The sequence below is a fragment of the Phoenix dactylifera genome, chromosome 9, assembly GCF_051530095.1.
Source record: "Phoenix dactylifera cultivar Ajwa chromosome 9, Ajwa_hap1_PhDact_Kaust_v1.1, whole genome shotgun sequence".
Classification (NCBI taxonomy): domain Eukaryota; kingdom Viridiplantae; phylum Streptophyta; class Magnoliopsida; order Arecales; family Arecaceae; genus Phoenix; species Phoenix dactylifera.
The window spans coordinates 33,068,748-33,087,924 of NC_143198.1; the positions used below are offsets into that span (position 1 = coordinate 33,068,748).

Genomic DNA, 19,177 nt, shown 5'->3' on the forward strand with positions numbered 1-19,177 from the left:
CACGGCCGACGCTCGACGCCCGCATCCTCGGCCGGCCTGCGGCCGAGGCTCGTGCCGGCGACGCTCGCAGCCGAAGCCGGTGGCCGCCGCACGTGACAATAAACCGATGAGTCCCTGTTCCCTCTCTCTTTTTTTTTTTTTGTGTGTGTGTGTGAGAGCCGCGCCGCCACCTCTTCGCCGGCGGAGAGGCGGGGGGGGGGGGGGCTCGGCGGAGGCTGGTGGCCTCGGGGCCGCGCCGGTCGCCGGTACGGCCAGACCCGGCGATCCCTTGGCTGCCCCTCTGCCCGAGGGCGGCCCTAGCCGGGGTCGGTCATCCGCAAGCCGAGTCCGGTTGGGCTCGGCCCGGGTGGCGTTGGGCTCGGGTTCGGGCCGTTCTCAGGCCGGCCCGCGGCCTGTAGGTCCGGCCTGCAGTCCTCCTCCTGTCTCTCTCTCCCGTGCCGGTCTCCTCCTCACTGTGCCGGTCTCCTCCCCTCTGTTTCATCAGTGAAACAGAGGGGGGAATACCCCACAGAGGGGTACCTCCACCCTGTCCTTGCCCAGAGATCTATTTACAGAGCCTTACCTTTTGCGGTCGGTTGAAGCTGTGGGGGATCACCTCGGTTCACAGTCCCTCCTTCCTCCCCTGGGGCTGCAGGGTCCCTTCCGCCTCCAGCTCCAAGGCTTGGCTCTCTTGGTTCAGTAGATCCAGAGGGTTAGAGGTTTAGGGAGGGTACATTCCATTCGGGGTTAGCAAGTCTTAGGGGTTTTAAATATAGGGCTTATGACTTGACCCCACAGGAGAGGTGGCGTTCTCTCCTTCCTCACTGCTCCGGGAGCCACCAGCTGCCCCTCCTCCTCAGGCCAGCTCACAGCTCTGTTGCCCGAGGGGGAGGAGGTGGCGGGCTCCTATTTTGCATGCCGGTGGGGGTTTCTCCGTTAGCCATCTGGTGGTCTTGTCTTTTCAGCCCTCAGGCGGGAGATTATGGCCATCTTGGGCCAGCTAACCCCTCCCTGGCCCAATACTATTCAACTGGGCCCTACAGTATTGGGCCCGGTCTGTATTGGGCCCGGACATTACATTTTTATAAGATTAATAATTTATAGGAGTAATAAATATATTTTTATAGAATATATTAATAATTAATATATTGATAAATATATTAATATTTTATTATCTATATTTTATATGATTAATAAATATATGATAAGGGCTACTAAAAGTAGAATATGTGATAAAATTATGGAGCTATTATACGAATTAGTATATTGACTTACATTTTTAATTCATGAGAATTAAAAATATATAAAAAATCCATCTAAGATATATTAAGGATATTTGTGGTATTATGTAGTCAGTGATCTTCGATCCCCGTACCATATCAAACAAGTTATTTATGGATATTCGGAGATTTTTAATCACTGGACCTATCAAATACATTGATTTTAGATCACCGTTGATCAAATCATCCCAGCATTTGGATCACTGGGGATCTTAGATCACCGTGGTGATCCTGTTGGGGTTACCAAACGCCTCCTAAGTTGATGAGAATGGTGTCGTGATATGAAAACTCAGGACCCCATTTTATTGGAGCTGAATCTGGATTAGAGATGTTTCAGCTCAGCAAGGTTTGAGTCGAAAAAGCCAGACCAATCTTTTGGAGGCAGGTTTAAATTGGAATCCCATTAGCTTAGATCCCATTTCTCGAGACAAGACAATTTCGATCCAAAGATTTGATTTGACATGGACTGAAGTGGAAGGCTTATTTGGATCAAATAAGTTGGATTGGATTGGGGTATGATTGTAGCCTAGGTTTGGAAGAGTGATAAATTCCTCGATGATCTCCATTTTTTGCACCGAACTCCGGAGAAAAAGCAGCTCCAACAGCTAGTTGAGGAGAGAGGATCTGTGGCGAAGCCGTGCTCCAACGGCTAGCTCTCGCCGGCGGGTTCTTCGAGGAGGCAAAGATCAGCTAAGTTCTATTTGCTGAGTTCTTTTCTTTAAAACTGAAAATTGACCAGGGAAGACGGCGGTGTTTCTCTGCTTAACGGCTAGTTAGCTCCCTCTAACCGTTGTGTCAAAAACTGTGCGCGGCGGCGATGGAGCGAAAGGCTCCTTTGGAGGGGAAGACGACCTCGGGGAAGACGGCTGCGGGGGCTGGCAAGGGCGATGGCCTCGCGCAACCGGTGCGCGGGGAGGGCTCCGGGGCTCGGGCGAGACCAGGGCCCTGGGTGACCCACAGGCCCACGGATGCGGAGGTGGAACGGCTCTCCCGTCGGTTCTCGACGGTACTGGAGCTGCCGGAGGAGCCTATAGAAGCCTCGCGCCGGGATTGGGAAGGGTTGTCGGTAGTGGTCCGCAGCCTTGGTCGCCGGGTCCCGGCCGACGGGGTGGCCAAGGACGTGGCTGCCCGTGGGAAGATGGCAGGGGAGGTGGTGGCGGTGCCTCTCGCCGACGACCACCTGGCCCTGAGGTTCCGGACGACGGCGGATCGGGATCGGGCTCTCTCCGGGGGTCCGTGGGTGGTGGCGGGTCAGCTCCTCGCCATGGATCCATGGAAGCCCGATTTTGTGCCAGGCGAGGACGCCGTGAAGACGGCGGTGGTGTGGCTCCGGCTTCCCCGGCTGCCGCCGGAGTATTGGGCTGCCACAACCATCCTCCGAATCGCGGCTATGGCGGGGCGGCCGATCGCGCTCGATGGGGTGACAGAGCAACGGCGGGCGATGGGTTTCGCCCGGGTGAAGGTGGCGATTGATGCCACCGAGCCACTCCTTCCCGGCGTTCAGATTCAAGGGAAGACGAGGGTGCGGTGGCAGCCCTTCGTTTATGAAAACGTGCCGGACATTTGCTTCCGGTGCGGGAGGATTGGGCACCTGAAGGTGGCGTGCCGCTTCCCGGCGCTGGAGCAAACGGAGGAGGAGAGGTTCTGGCAAGGGCCAATGTCGGTTGAAACGGGGAATGACCCTAGTACGCAGGAGGCGAGCCCCGAGGAGGTGGCCCGTAAGCCGTTCTACGGCCCCTGGCTGGTGGCGACGCGGATCCGGCCGTCAAGACCAGCGAAAGGGTCGCCGCGGCCGAGGAAGACGACTGAGGCCGCGCCTGAGTCATCTTCGGCTCGGCCGCTCTCATCAGTGGCTCGATCGAGCTTCCCCGAGCCCCCACTGGACACGGAAGGTTGGCAAAAATCGGCGAAGGTGGCTCACCAGCGCTCGCCATCGAAGGTCTCAACGACGGAGGGAAACGGCGACCCCGGGTCAGGGCCTCCGCGAGGAGGAAGCCGAGTTGGCTCGGCTTTCAACCCGCTTGTAGGCCGGGTCGACTCGGCGGAAGGGAAGGGGGCATCTGAGCAGATTGGGCTGCAGGGCATCCCAGAGGTCCGTATAGTGGATGTAGGCCTGGGCCAATACAAAAAGCGGCCCAGAAGCCCCGTATCACCGTCATGGCGCTCAGGGGCGGGCCGGTGATGCAGGCCAGGCCCTATCTGTGGATGGCGTGGGCATGGCCCGTGCGCATAGCACGGATGGGCTGCAACCCCACGGCGAGCTTGGGCATTTTGGGTTGGCGCGCCTCTCTGGGCCAAGAGATGGGCTGGCTATTGGGCAGGCCTCAGGCGCCTGGTGTGGGCGGCCCGCAAAGTGGATCTGGAGCAGAGCCGGGAGCCCTATTCTGGTTTGGTGCAGGGGCCTCGGCGTCCACAGCTCGGGAGGCGAAGAGCGCGCCTGATGCGGGGGGCCCGCTAGCCCAGGACTGTAGCCCTGCCGTAGGGGGCTTTGGCATGGAGACCAACGTGCCACTAGTGCCTAGCATGCACGGGATTGGGCCGGGGCCAGGTGAAGAGGTTGAGGCACCAGCGGGCCGGGAGGTGGTGGGTCCCCCCTTCACCCACCAAGATGAGTCGGAGGGTCGTTCGGAGGTAGGTTTGGACGCAGGTGGATCAGCGATGTCAGGAGAAGGTGCGGCAGTGGCTCAGCCGGTCCGAGCCCCCCTGGGACTAACGACCCAGGAGGGTGGCAGCGATGGAGGCGGTGGCGATGGTGACCGGGCAGCATGCAGGGGGGCCACTGGCAGGGCGGCGGTGGATCATCCGACTGTGGTGCAATGGGTCAAGGCAACAGTGATGCGGCGGTTGTATTTTGCTATGTATTTGTTATGAAGTCTGGATGATGCTAAAGACATGCACAAGTATATGAATGTATTATAGAAAGTAAGAATTTCATATGAATTTTCTAGACATGAAGTAATTAGTTTAGAAATTGCTAAATGGATCATTTTGCTAATACTAGTAATTTTATATCAGCTGTGAACACAGAAAAATTGAAAAGGACTTTGTATCCCTGCTCTAACTAGCAAGAGGCAGGGTAGCAGATTGTGTAATTTCAGGATGTACAGTCTTGTGCACATCATACACTAGCCCTTCTATGTTTTCCCTCAAAACGGACACAATTTTTCCTGCTAATCTTAGTTAGCTGGAGGCAGAGAAATAGGTTTGTTTGCCCTAAGGGAAAATGGCATGCTGTCACCCACATGCTGAATAGGTGCCCCATGGGCCATAATATTCAAAGGTGTCCCACCTGTAATGACAGTGAATCGGTCATGTTTATGATCATCTGAAAGCCACCTGTATGTGTATTCAAACAGAGTGGCAGCATGCCTTCTACTACATGATCCTAATCCTTTGACGAGAGGCACATGTAGTGTGTATGAGCTTATGCTAGCAATGCTAGTCAGTTGTGGCAGTTTTTCAGCCTCAAGGAATCATATTATGGGAAATTAATTGCTGATGTCTATATAGTATCTGGTTGCCATAGAAGTTAAACCATAGTGTAATGCTTTTGTTCCTATCATTTTTGAGCATTCAATTGCAATGCAGTAAGAATAAGAAATGGTTGTATTTTAGGTTAACTGACTTTATCTATCTTTTACATATATCAAAGCAGGTTTCTAGTCAAAATTAATAGATTGAATTGGTATGTCCACGTGATTAAACTGTATTGCTGCTCAATATTGGTCATCAAATGAAACTTGTATTTCCTGTATTCTGTTTCATAATGATAGAATAAAGTTTTTTGTTTTTCTAGCAGAAATTCTGAATTCTACAACTTAGATTGTTATCATCTTGAATTTTCCTCAACTTATGCTGGAGATCTCCCTGCTAGTGTGCATCATGTCTTTATGTGTTAAATAGTTATTCAGGTTGACAAGGTTGATTTTTTGCATTTTCCATTCTTAGGTGATTCTTTCTTTATTTTTTTGGCAGTTAGAGCTGGCTGAGGAATGTTTGTCACGTGCAATGGATTTGAGTGGATTATTGCTTCTTTACTCTGCTCTTGGTGATGCCAATGGAATAACCAAACTTGCATATCTTGCTAAAGAGCAAGGGAAAAACAATGTTTCATTCCTTTGTCTATTTTTGCTAGGCAGATTGGAATAGTGCCTTCAGCTATTGGTTGAGAGGTAATGTTGCATTATATTCTGTATTTCAATTACAAGTTCCTCATGTCATTGTACTTTGATATAATATTTTGGACATTCAACAAAACTGTATTCCCTATAGAGATATATCTATTACTATTATCATAAATTCTTTTGCAGCAATCGTTTTCCTGAAGCAGCATTAATGGCACGATCCTACCTGCCAAGCAAAGTCTCTGAGATTGTTGCAATTTGGAAAAATGATCTGAGCAAGGTTCCTTCTTTTTCACTTTCTCAAGCTGTTATTTTTGGTTGTATGCAATGGGTTCCTGAAATTGCATGTTGGTTTAGAAACCTTAATATTTTGTCATTCTTTATTTGATATATGACTTAGTTTGCACAGGTTTTGTTAACCTGCTACAATTTGTTTTCTTGATTGTGATTATCCTTATATATCTGAAGGTCAATCAGAAAGCTGCTGAGTCTTTGGCTGATCCTGAAGAGTACCCAAATCTATTTGAGGACTGGCAGGTTGCTCTTGCCATCGGGTCTAATCTTGCCCATGACAGGTGCCTTCTAACTTGATAACTGCTTGTTCTTTTCTTTATTTCTCTTCTTCTAATGTCTTTCTTTAGCTTGTTCAGTTTAAGTATGCATGCATTTGTTTTATAATATTCCCTTCCATAGGCATTCTTTTGCATCTAAAGATGAGTATGACCAATTATAGAAGTCAGCAATTCCACTCTTTATGGTAGGCACTTATGTCATTTGATTCTTTTACAGATGTGTCGCATGTTATTTACGTGATCTGTATCTCACGACCTGTAGTTGCATTTTTTTAATTTGAAGCTCTGCCATTTTATCTTAGGAACATATGTTATTTTTGTATTTATGGGAACTTGGGACAACTCTGCATTTAAGATGGCATAGCTAGGATCAAAAGTTTTTCTGTTCACTAATTTGCTTGCAGAACTTTGAGGAACATAACCTCTGTTTACACATTTCCTACATCATTTGCATTCTGTTTCAGGCAGGATTTTTTGTTTCCACTCTTTAGTTTCTTTGCCTGTTTTCCATTCTAGGTCTCTTCTTGAAGAATCCAAACCGTAGCTACTCTGTTAGTTGTTTGCTGAGGTTCTGATTAGTTGGAGGGATGATCATTCATGCTATGAGACAAGTCAGGGCAAAGGCAACTCACAACCAAGTTGCGCACAAAACACATCCAAATTCTCATTGAATAATTATTGTCCTTGTTTAGTTTATGGTTTAATCTGTAAACAAATTACCAAGCTCTCTAGCATCCAAGCATATCCGGGATAGTTGTCAAAATTCTTATTACCATTAGTTTTGTATGACAAAATGCTGTGCATGTGTGTGTATCAGTGATTAGTATTTAGAAAATTATCATTATGTGCTGATCCATGCTTTCACTTGGGGTTGTCAATTGCAAGCAGAGTACATATACTAGTACGAATTTTAATAAAAATCAAATTGAACCATATAAGGACTACAATTCTTTCAATTTCTTTCTAAAGTATAGGTAGTCGATGGAAATTAATTCTCAGGGAGATAGTCAGTTTCTGGAAATTATTGAGAATATGTCTGTTGCTTGGTATTGATTGGTTGTGTCATTACCACAGGGGTGATTATCCTCCTGCTAAGGAATATCTAAGCTATGCTGAAAAGTCAAAGATCAATCTTGTGGAAGCATTCAAAGTCATGCGAGTAGATGAAGGGAATTTGCCACTTGCAAATGGAGATTCTGGCCATGAGGTATGTTCTGCTTATAGATGTTTTTTTCTTTTTTTGCCCCTCAGCATAGTGCACTAGTCTTTTAAGTTAGCTAAATTAGAATTCTTAGAGTAAGGTGAAAGGAAAAATGTGTTGATGTGTTAGCTGAATTAGAATTCCTATCATAAGGTGGAAACAAATATGTGTTGATGTGGTTTTTCTAAAATGATATTCGCTGCTTAATTAATGCATTAGTCGTCACTCAACGTTCACATCTAAGATAGGACCTTGACGAACTTCTAGCACAAAAATATCTGTTATTACCAAAACAATGACCATAGTTCTTTAATGCACGTTGTAGTATTAGCAATGATGTTTCAAGAATGTCAATACAATGATGTTTCAAGAATGGCAATGCTAAGAGATGACTCTTCTATGGAGTTCATCTAGCATAAAAGGGCATGGTTAGATGGTTAAGGAACTAGTTGCTGTACTTGAGAGATGAGCAAATTTGCTAGAATGGTGTTAACATCACCAATATTCCATATTTGGTTACTTTATGAAACTCTTCCGACATTCAATTTGCTGAATTTCAGCATGTCTATTGTGATGGTCTAGAGATGTTGCTCCCTAGGGTATCAGAAAGGGAGGCAAGATTTTGTTGTCTATGAAGAACTTGAAAGGTTTTCATTCTGCTTTACATGGAAGTTCTAAAAGTTGCCTAGGGACATAACTAGTTCGCGTTGAAACTAAGTATAGCCAAAGCTTCAGCTGAAGATAGAAAAGTAATAACCATCTTCTATATTTCAAAATGAAGGATATAGTAAGGATTCGTAAAATCCAATGCAAATTGTTGTCACAGGGCTTATTAGTTATGTTACAATTTTATACATCATTTTATTTTATTCATGACATCTGTTCATAAGCATTAAAACCAAGGTTTGTATCTTGGCACCGAACCCTATACCACTATCATGCTGGTACCCCCGATTTGGTGTCGATACAGGGTGTTATGAACTTGGGTAGTGAATCATGATTAAAACTGAGTACAGCTAAAGCTTCAGCTGAAGACAAAAACAATAACCATCTTCTATATTTTTAAATGATTATAAGATTTAAAGGTGATATTCAAAATTATTCTAATTATCGTGGTATTAAACTTATGAGCCATACTATGAAACTTTGGGAGAGGGTGATTGAGCATAGATGAGATGTGACACAAAAATATCAAAAAACCATTTTAGTTTTATGCCATGAAAGTCAACTATGGAAGTTTTTTTTTTTTTTTTTTTGAGGTTAATGAAAAAGTTATAGAGAAAAGGGAGAAGATCTTTATATGATTTTTGTTGATTTAGAGAAGGCGTATGATAGAGTCACTCGGGAAGTTTTATGGTGGATGTTAGAAAGAAAAGGAATTCCCATTAGATATATTAATGTGATCGAGGAAGTAGATGGAACGGTTACTAGTGTGAGAACTCGTGGTGGTAATAGTAGTAATTTCCAATCACAATAGGTTTCCACCATAGATCTATTCCAAGTCCTCACATTTTTGTGCCAATTATGGATGAGCTTAATAGGCATATTTAGGATGCTATTCCTCGATGAATGCTATCTGCAGATAATATAGTTTTAGTAGATGAAAGTAAGGTCGTGATTAACCATAAATTGGAATTATGGAGGCGTGAATTGAATCCAAGGATTTTAGGTTAACTAGGACCAATATGGAATATATGGAATGTAATTTCAGTAAAATTAGAACTAGAGATGAAGGGGGTGTGCAAATTGAGGATCATGAAATCTCTAAGAGCGATCATTTTTGGTATTTAGGATTGATTATACATAAGTAATAGAAGATTGAAGATGATGTCATCCATAGGATTAAAGCAGCTTGGATAGAATAGAGAAGTGCAATTAGGATATTATATAATTGTAGGATACCTGTCCAGTTGAAGAAAATATTTTATAGGACAGCCATGTGACTAGCTATGCTCTATTGAGCGGAATGTTATGTAGTTAAAAAATAATATGTGCAGAAGATGAGTATGACCGAAATGAAAATATTGAGATGGATGTGTGATTATGCAAAAAAAAGTTAGAATAAGAAATAAAGTTATTTGTAAAAAAGTGAAACCGTGAAGATAGTACCAATTGAGGATAAATTGATAAAAGGGATGCACTAGTATGGAGTGATTTGATACATGTAGAAGGAAAGAGAGGTAGAGATAGGCCAAAAATAACTTGGAATAAAGTAGCAAGGATTTGATATTATAGCATCTCTCAAAAAGTATGACCCTAAACTGAGCGAATGAAGAAAAATGATTCATGTAGCTGAGCCCAACTAGTTTGAGATTAAGGCTTAGTTGAGTTGAATTGACTTCTATATTTCAAAATGAATGGCACAATAAAGATCCATAAAAGTCGAACCCATTAGTTATATTATCATTTTATATAGCATGTTGCTTTATTAATGCTATTTATTCGCTTTTTACTTGCTTGATGCCTTTCTCTTGGCTCTCATCATATTCTACTATTTACTTCTTCATATTATAATTTAATGAGGTGCATATATAGGTAATGGATGAGAATATAGAAGAGGATGGCCATGTAGAAGCTGTCGAAGCTGATGCCGATGATTCTACAGATAGTGCAATCCTCATCAATGGGAATGAGGGTGAAGAAGAGTTGGTTAAAAATATTGAACAAACTCCATCAGCCTAAGAGCAGTTGGCTTGACAAGTGTGAAATCCAAGTTTTGTCCTATGGTGATCAATCAATCTTTTCTCATAATGTGTATGTTCTCTTAACGTACTCTCTCTAGTCTCTCTAGCATTGTGGCTTTCTTTAGTTATAGTACGGGTAGTATTAAAGAATTGGGTCCATGAAAAGGCTGGACTGGGGCCTCTTGTCAAAGCTGCAACTGGATAATGAAGACTATCCAAAAAGAGACCCAAACTGCCTCCACTTTGAAAATATGCAGGTGGTGGTTGATTAGGTTTAAAAAGTGACATACATGGCATGGTCATATTTGATATCCCTTATTGTTTGATGTTAGTCTTGAATTGCTGTTGACAAGTAGCGTTGCAGAATTGGTTTCTCATTTTCATGTAATATTCTTTTGGCCTGAAATAATCATGATTTTTGTGTGCACTTATTTGTAAATGTTGGAAGCATATGTTTTTGTTTTGCTGTGTTAATATGGGGGGAACATAATAGGGTTCCACTATTGCATATAATTTATATAGCTGGAACACGACAGTCTCTATTGTCAAATATTAACTGGATTGTTTTTCATCTACATGGTCAATCTATTACCATCCAGCCTTCTCCCAACTACTCATAATCAGCTTTTCCCCTAAGTCATCAGCATGATACAATTACCTATTTGAGTGGGTACTTAGAATGGTGCAATAAGATGAGATTGTCTTGAAGATATCATGTCACTATGATACCGATGTTTCATTTTACTTGTGAAAGACACTAATGCAGAATTATAGGGACTTATAAATCTCTTATATTTCTTTTCCTGTGACATGTTTTATTTTGGTGAATCCCTACCTTTCCAGCCTGACCGCATTTTGTTTGTTGAATTGGTAGAGCTTACTCTGTAAGGAGCATACAAGACAAACCCCGGTTGTTTTTTCCTGGTGAGTCGACTACTTTATTATCGAAAGCTTTATTCTTTACTTCTCAGGTTTTATTGATTGCTGTGATGTTTTTGAGCCTTACACTTTGATAAGTAAAGTCCATGTAGTCTTAAGTTTTTACTTTGTTTAGGTTGCTAAGAGGAACCCATTTTGGTAAACATCCTTTGACCGTCTCGTCATTCATTGCAGGTCCTTGGCCGAACAGAAATCTCTGGTCGGTATGAATAGTTATTTTGCTGATTGGTGTATTATCAGAAATCTTTGTTTACTTTCTCTCTCTCATTCTCACTCTCTCTTCTCTTTGCTCTCTCCCACTCCCCTCTCCCTTCTCTCTCCTATATCCAATCTCTCTATTCACTCTCCTCCTCCCCCTCTCTCGCCTTCCCCCTCTCCCTCTCCCGTCCTCTCTCTTCCACGTGATCTCTCTCGCCCTTTTTTTGGGCCAAATACTAATCTAATCAGCCTTCCGAGTGACCTTGGATTTGGGCTTGGGCAGGAATTATAAAAGAAAAAAATTATGTTGGAGTCCACTTGAAGCCTGATTTTTTTTTTTTTTTTGTGAATCGGACCCAAGTTGCATAGAAACCTGACCTCGTCCAATTCCATCCGTACGAGCATGTGAGCTTTTGTTGTGCACTGCTTACCCCAAGAGAGATCCGGGGCAAAAGAACTATGATATTTTATTTTTTTTTGGGTACATCGGCGGCTTACACCTGACGACTATAAAAACAGCCAACAAAATTTAAAAAACTTATGTTAAATACCATAAATTTATGCTAGCGTTGGAGTGGGTTGGCCAAGAAATCTTGCATCATCAAGAGCCGGTCTTTCATGTTCATTGTTAAGGTATTTTAAAGCTGAGATACTGGGTTTTTTTTTTCAGCCGAACTTGTGGAGGTGTGGGAAATGCAGAGCCCCTCTTCCGTTTTTTAGGGTCAGGGAGGCCTAAGTTCAGACTGCTTATACTAATCCTCCCTGACTTCACCAATTTTGCTGCTAAAGCTGTGGACAATAAGGACATTCACGGACTGATCAAGATTTTCAGGCAACTTGGTTCATAAAATAGAATTGGACAATTATCAGCTATTTAACAGCATTGATATGTGTTTTAAAAATCAAAAATAGTTGAAAATAAAAATGATTGTGAAATCTGTCGACTCTGGAAATCTTGGCCAACTTCATAAGGCCATGATGGGCAAGATCTCATAAGGAAATTGGGGCAAAATAGGAAGGCGTGAAATATCACAGAATATCCATTGATATTGTTTGGCACAATATCTTGGCAAATAAACTGATATGTTGGCCGAGATCTCAGCTGATAAACTTTGATATATCAATATTATATTGGTTACCATATCAATATTTGGACATTATTTTGTATAGGAATATCTCATAACATATGGTATATTGGTACAAGCTATAGCTCAGCTGACCCAAAATCTCTGTTTAAACTATCAATATTTTGAAGCCATTTTTGGCATTGTCGAGAACATAGTTGCTTGGCGGCTATTATTCTGATTAGCCTCAGAATGGGCTGTCGAGGTCAATTAATGCCCTGCATGTGGCAATTCATAAAATATCTAATGTAGCAATTCATAAAATAGTTTCCCTATGAGCCGTTACATATATTGTCATTCAATTTGTAATACCATTAGTTTTTCTATAGACATATATCACCTCATAATCTATTAGTCTAGCCTCTATTTTCTAATAATGATGGAAACTAGTGTATGAAGATGGTAAATTAGATAGCTACCTAACAATTATCAAAAGTCACCTTCAAGTATAATATGAAAAGCCTTTAGAATGTTCAATGTGTATTTTAAACCTTTCTATGCAACACGCAATTCTATTATATGAATTGTAGTATCAAATAAACTAACACCACTGCTACAATCAGCACAGTGCTATCGTTTCTAATGATAAAGCTTGCTTCATTCGATTCTCCTTTATTTTGAAAGCTACTATCAAAATTAATCTAGGAAAAAAAAATAAAGGACGATGACTTCCAAAGGAAATAAATTATATGTAGAAATAGAGAACATACGGAATAGAAACCACAGCTTTTTTTTAGCTATCAAAATGTTTTTGGACGCGGTTACTTGCAAATACCAAAGACTTTGGAGGGTGGCTATGATTTCCCTCGTAGTTTCATTGCCAGGCGAAAGCTGTCGACACTACCAAGTGGGTCCGTCACTCATACCGGCCGAGGACATCCCAGTATCAGGCACGATTCGCTTATGCGTTCTAAATTTTTATTTGTCACAATCGTCTTGGCGATTTTTTTCCTTTTTCTTTTTTTATCAGATTTGCTGCTGCAGGGCGATGAAGCTGATTATATCCACGCTCTCACTCTCTCCGGTGGCATAATGCGTAAACGGATAGAGATGGTTCTTACCATTGACCTTTTGTGTGTGCGCGCGCGCGTGTGGTGCTTTCATTGAACAAAACATAGTTCAATATGTCAGCGCAGAAGCCAAATTCATTCAACATCTTGGGCTCATAATTTGAGAGGCAATGTTGGAAAAATCTTTTATATACTCATACTAATCTCGCATGAACATTGCTTACAAAGTCAAGAAACAAAATATTCCATAACAGTGGAGGGATAGATACACAACGGGTCCAAAGAAGTTCTCTAAAATGATGAGCAGCAAAGAAGGCAACTCAGTCAACAGCTCTTTTCGTCTTCCGAAACACATGGCCAACCTGAAAAACAATACATTCTTGCAATAATCGTCTAACTTCCTCTAAAAATGAATGGTCGAAGGCCCTCAGCCTTTTCTGCAGAATCCACTTCACCATCTCTGCTGAGTTTTCTTTCAGAATGATATACTGGGCTTCCAAAACTCGCAAGACATCCTTCCATACTGCCTATCATTAACTATTGGCTGGGCCGAACCAGCCAGCTGATCGGCTTTTTTTTCTTTTTCTTTTTTTGGGGGTACAAAGCTCATCGCCTCATTGGCGTGCTCCGTCGGGAGCCTATGCCTCGACGCGGCACGACTGACGCGCGGCGGTAGGTCTCTTCCCGCGGAGTATAAGCATGCCAGCTTTCGCTTGTCAGGGTGCAGCTTGGCCTCTCTTTGAGGAGGTGGCACGGGGCCCCACCTCGTCGATTTGCTCGCTCCACGATGATGGATCAAATAAGCTGTGGAATGCTGCTTTCGCCGTCTTCTATTCCATTTTTTACTTTATTTCTTTTTTTTTGAAGTACTTGATCATGAGTTTGATCACAAATTATTATGATCAGCAGCAATTGAGAACCGTCTGATGCTCTGCAGCCCTCCTGTGGTCACCGCTGATGCGCCACACTGGCAACCCCTAAAATAGCAGGGCCATTACTACATGACGCATGTCCTCGTGTATTGACGAGCAAGAACTCGTTTAGTGGGTTCTACTTGTCCTCCAACCTTATAATTGAACATGGCTCATGGATCCCTTTTAAATTGCGGCGTCACGCGTATGATCGCAGGGAATGAGTAAGATTTTCTAAGGATGAGAGATATCACCTTCCCGTCCCCCCCTCTCTCGATCTGCTTGCCACCCACGGACTCGAAAGCAAAACAAAGTTTGAGCTGCTATCTTACATCCAATCCTGTGCTGCCGCGTAAGCAAGTAAAAGAAGTGCGAAGAACTATGCTTTGGCAGTAGATCACCACTATCACGATGCATTCATTTCATGCACGATGCTATGCTTTGAAGTGCAAACAGCTTCATGTCGTCCAACTTTCTAATGATTATAAACTTCTAACTTACGCTGACATATATGTAATATATCTAAGCAACTTTCCCTTTGTTTAGGTAATTTTTTTTGTTTCTTCCTTGAAGTTTATAAATTAAGCATAGTTTGCCTGATGCAGTGACTCCGTCTGCCCGGGCGCCGGGTTAGAGACATAGAGGCCAGAATGAGTGAGGTGGGTGCAGGATAGAATCATGTTGGGGGGAGGAATGGCCTCTCTTTTTTTTTCGTTTCTTAAGAAAAAAATCTAGTAGACTGAAAAGCTGGAAGCGGTCATTACTCGATTGCGGCACGGACACGGTCCGACAATGCACGAGACTTTAAAACCACGTACCATCCTCTCTCCTTTGCGTGACCATTAAGAACGGGGCGTACGGCATTTGATAGATGTACACCGATTTAAAAATTAGAAGAGGTGGCCGTGAAGTCTCGCCGGCCGGTGAGCACCACCCGGCACCGGCGGGAGCAGGAGGCGGCTCAGTTTCACGGGGACGCGGTGTGGCTGAGGGAGTGTGTCTCGGCGCCGACGGTTTAAGCGTGCGCGCTGATGCGAACGTTGGGGCCGGGCCTGCTCACATGCCAAGCTAATCTCGTTTTCCCGCTCCATGGGCCCCAACGTTATCTTGGAAACCCCACCATCCATCCATCCATCCCATCCGCATGAATCAATGCGGAGCCCTGAGCCTAAGACCATTGGGTTGATGAGAAATGGTGTCGTACAAATTGACTCAGACCTGAAAATTCGGACCCCATTTTATTGGAGCTGAATCTGGGTTAGAGATATTTCAGCTCAGCTAGGTTTGAGTCGAAAAAACCAGACCAATGTTTTGGAGGCAGGCTTAAAATTGGAGTCCCTTTAGCTTAGATCCCATTTCTCCAAACAAGACAGTTGCCATGCAAAGATTTGATTTGACATGGACTGAAGGGTAAGGCTTATTTCGACCAAATAAGTTGGATTGGATTGGGTTATGATTGTGGCCAAGATTTGGAAGAGTGATAAATTTCTCCCACACTAGTTATTTGCTCGTTTTACCACTTCACCTGGCATCAGAATCTGCAACGCTTGATTCTAGCTGCCTGGGTCCGGGTCATGCAGCTTAGATTAGCCCAGGTCATACGATCGGCCGGGGATTGGCGAAGGTTGCACGCTTTACTGTTTGCGCTTCAAGTGGAGCCAAATCCATAGGGACCTAATTTGTGGCTATTCTTAGAAACTTTTTCAAGTTAAACGGCTCCCAAATCCATAGGGACCCAATGTGTTGCTATTCTTAGAGAAGGGCAACGTACCAATCCGACACCTACGACTAACGAACGAGCAAAACGAACCCAATCCCCTTCCCTCGATGATCTCCATTTTTGCACCGAATTCCGGAGAAAAAAAATTGAGAAGAAATGTTAGCAGTTTTGGTTCTCACTAACCGTGCGGATACTTGCACGTTATACGGACCCCTTATTAATCTATTCCTTCCTTCCCCCTTTGTCTTTTATGAAAATTTTTTTCTCCCTCCAAGTTATTCCTATTCTTCCCTTGCCAGGTCCAACCGAATACGATTCAAAACAGCTGAATAAAGCCTCTCCTCTCCATACTCCCTCGCGGAATCGGACCACTTTAATCCCCAACCACGCCCTCTCCCGGAACCTCCTCTGTACTTTAACCCACTTGTCAAGAGAGGAAAAAAAAGAAAAGAAAAAATAGAGTATCCTTTTCCCTTGCATCAAAACTGCGAGTGAGCATAACAAAGGCATGAACAGAAGGCAGGAAATGATGGAAAACTTCGGTATTTCGTAGAGAGATTGAGAGGAGTGATCAAAACCGTCCATCTCCCTTTCTCTAGAAACTCTAGTCTTTCTTCGTGTGGTGGTGTTCTCAATGTTCTCATTCTCCTCCAAGAGCCCCTTAAAGAACAGCCCCCACTTCACTCCTCTCCCCCACCCCCCCAACCCCTCTTCCCTCTAGCATCCATCTTTAGGAGGAGGATGAGATGAAGGAGGATAGACCAAACCTGGATCTTCTCCTCCTCCTCCTCCCGGTCTTGTTTCTCTCCTGTAATCTCCCTCTATCCTCCGCCTTCTCCAGCCATGGCCTCACCGACGCGGAGGCCGGCTACATCCGGCGCCGGCAGCTCCTCACGTACAGGGACGAGCTCGGCGAGCGCGGGGAGAACGTGACGGTGGACCCCAGCTTCGTCTTCCCCAACCCCCGCCTCCGCGACGCCTACATTGCCCTCCAGGCCTGGAAGCTCGCCATCTTCTCCGACCCCCTCGACCTTACCGCCAACTGGGTCGGCCCCGATGTCTGCAACTACACCGACGTCTACTGCGCCCCCCTCCCCTCCGACCCTAACCTCACCGTCGTCGCAGGCATCGACCTCAACCACGGCGACATCGCCGGATACCTCCCCGACGAGCTCGGCCTCCTCTCCGACCTCTCCCTCCTCCACATCAACTCCAACCGCTTCTGCGGCATCGTCCCCGGGACCTTCCGCCGCCTCCGCCTCCTCTTCGAGCTCGACCTCAGCAACAACCGCTTCGCCGGGAAATTCCCCGACGTCGTCCTCGATCTCCCTTCTCTCAGATACCTCGACCTCCGCTATAACGAGTTCGAGGGTGGCGTCCCCAAGGCTCTCTTCGACAAGGATCTCGACGCCATTTTCATCAACAACAACCGCTTCGTCTTCGACATCCCGGAGAACCTCGGCAACTCGCCGGTCTCCGTCGTGGTCTTGGCCAATAACCGGTTCCGTGGCTGCCTCCCGCGGAGCATCGGTAACATGTCGGGGACGTTGAACGAGATCATTTTCCTGAACAATGGGCTCAAATCTTGCCTGCCGCCGGAGATCGGCCTGCTCAAAAGCCTCACTGTTTTTGACGTGAGCTTCAACCAGCTCGTCGGGCCGCTGCCGAGCTCCATTGCTGGGATGCTTAGTTTGGAGCAGCTGGATGTGGCTCATAATCTTCTCTCCGGCCAGATCCCGCCGGAGATCTGCCGGCTTCCCAGGCTCCAGAACTTCACCTACTCGTATAACTTCTTCACCGGAGAGCCGCCGGAGTGTCTCAGGGTGCCGTCGTTCGACGACCGCCGGAACTGCCTGCCCGGCCGTCCGGCCCAGCGATCGGACCGCCAGTGTAAGTCCTTCTTGTCCCACCCCATAGACTGCGCTGCCTTTCGCTGTGCCCCCTTCATCCCCTTCCTCCCTCCACCGCCGCCGCCGTCCCCTTTTCCTCCGCCTCCGCCGGTGCTCTCACCGCCACCTCCGGTCCTCCTTCGTGCTCCTCCCCCGGTTCTTTCGCCGCCGCCGCCGGCGCCATCTGCTACACCACCATCCCCACCACCGCCGTCTCCTCCACCACCATCGCCACCTCCGCCCTCTCCGCCACCTCCATCCCCACCGCCGCCATCTCCTCCACCCCCATCCCCATCTCCGCCGCCTCCATCCCCACCGCCGCCGTCTCCATCCCCACCGCCGCCGTCTCCTCCACCCCCATCCCCATCTCCGCCGCCGCCGATGCCACCACCTCCATCGCCGCCGCCTCCTGCTCAACCGGCGCCCATCTACAGCGTCCGTCCCCCACCGCCGCCTCCACCAAAATCCCCTCCCCCTCCGGTGTACTCTCCACCTCCGCCGACGCCTGCCCCGCGCTTCTCGCTTCCTCCACCACATTACTCGCCGCCTCCGCCACCTAACTCACCATCGCCACCACCAAACTCCCCACCGCCGCCGCCTCCATGCAACGAGCTGCCTCCGCCGCCACCATCGCCACCACCATGCATAGAACCACCACCACTGCCATCACCGCCACCACCTTCTCCCACACCCTCGCCAGTATATTACCATCCTTCGCCGCCGATGACGCCTTCGCCATCACCACTACCCCCAATTCATTATGAAGCGCCCCCTCCACCTTCCCCCTCTCCTCCGCCACCTCCAAAGCCTTACGAGTTCCTGCCGCCACCACCCTCCCTGTATGAGGGCCCATTGCCGCCAGTTGTTGGAATCTCATATGCATCGCCCCCGCCTCCTCCTTTCTACTATTGATTCTTTTGAAAATTTTATTTCTCGCCCTCCTCCTGCCACTGGTTTTTTCTCATCTTCTTTTCCATTGCCGATCGCCAACGGAGAAAGAAGACAAGAAGGCAGAGTTCTTTATCTGGCTTTGTACTCAAAGCAGCTTCTGTCGAGGTGATGAAGAGATGGTGAAGACATGGAGAGAGAAATGGCAACGATGGGGAAAAATTCTCTCTCCATACGTATTTGGATTGCGGATATTTGAGTTGTGAATAAATGGCTTTGAGAGACGGAATCAGAGAGTGAGAGAGGTGCAGGGAAATGAATGTATAGTGCATGAGATTGATGTAGATCTATTGCGGTATCATCGCCTCCTATTATACTTTGTTCTTTTTATTTTGATTTCATGATACGATTATTCATGGCTTCTTAGAACCGGGTATGTTAATTAATTGCTCTCCATCCGATCGCTTGTAAGTATTCGGTTTGGCTTTCTTTTATGTTACAATTGCTGTGTTATTTCGTATGGCTTGTCTCAACTAGGCTCTATCAGTTCTCTCTTGTCCCAAAAAAAAACGAAAAAAAAAAAAAAAGCAGATCTAAAGATGGTAATGCAGACAGAGACACAAGAGCATAGAGATTTGCATGTTTTGGTCTCTGGCTT

The 19,177-nt window shown here is 45.6% G+C and overlaps 1 protein-coding gene and 2 pseudogenes across 3 annotated transcripts; all 3 read left to right on the forward strand.

Annotated features, from left to right (window-relative positions):
• Positions 1-1,782: 1,782 nt before the first annotated feature.
• LOC148702586 (uncharacterized) lies at positions 1,783-5,132 on the forward strand. Its single transcript, XM_088705125.1, has 3 exons — positions 1,783-3,950; positions 4,024-4,181; positions 5,059-5,132. The coding sequence occupies exon 1, from the start codon at positions 2,077-2,079 to the stop codon at positions 3,439-3,441; it is 1,365 nt and encodes a 454-aa protein (XP_088561251.1). The 5' UTR covers positions 1,783-2,076; the 3' UTR covers positions 3,442-3,950; positions 4,024-4,181; positions 5,059-5,132.
• Positions 3,498-13,556, forward strand: LOC120112320 (coatomer subunit beta'-2-like; annotated as a pseudogene). The gene is made up of 8 exons (XR_015969207.2): positions 3,498-4,085; positions 5,208-5,431; positions 5,570-5,663; positions 5,852-5,958; positions 7,030-7,162; positions 9,692-9,910; positions 10,715-10,764; positions 10,954-13,556. The product of XR_015969207.2 is annotated as a coatomer subunit beta'-2-like (transcript).
• Positions 13,557-16,189: 2,633 nt separating this feature from the next.
• On the forward strand, positions 16,190-18,965 carry LOC103720787 (leucine-rich repeat extensin-like protein 4 pseudogene; annotated as a pseudogene). The gene has a single exon (XR_015969159.1). The product of XR_015969159.1 is annotated as a leucine-rich repeat extensin-like protein 4 pseudogene (transcript).
• The last annotated feature ends 212 nt before the right edge of the window (positions 18,966-19,177 follow it).

What these genes read in the sequence shown, in the direction of transcription:
- LOC148702586 (XM_088705125.1), top strand. Translation starts at nt 2,077, where the DNA reads ATGGAGCGAAAGGCTCCTTTGGAGGGGAAGACGACCTCGGGGAAGACG.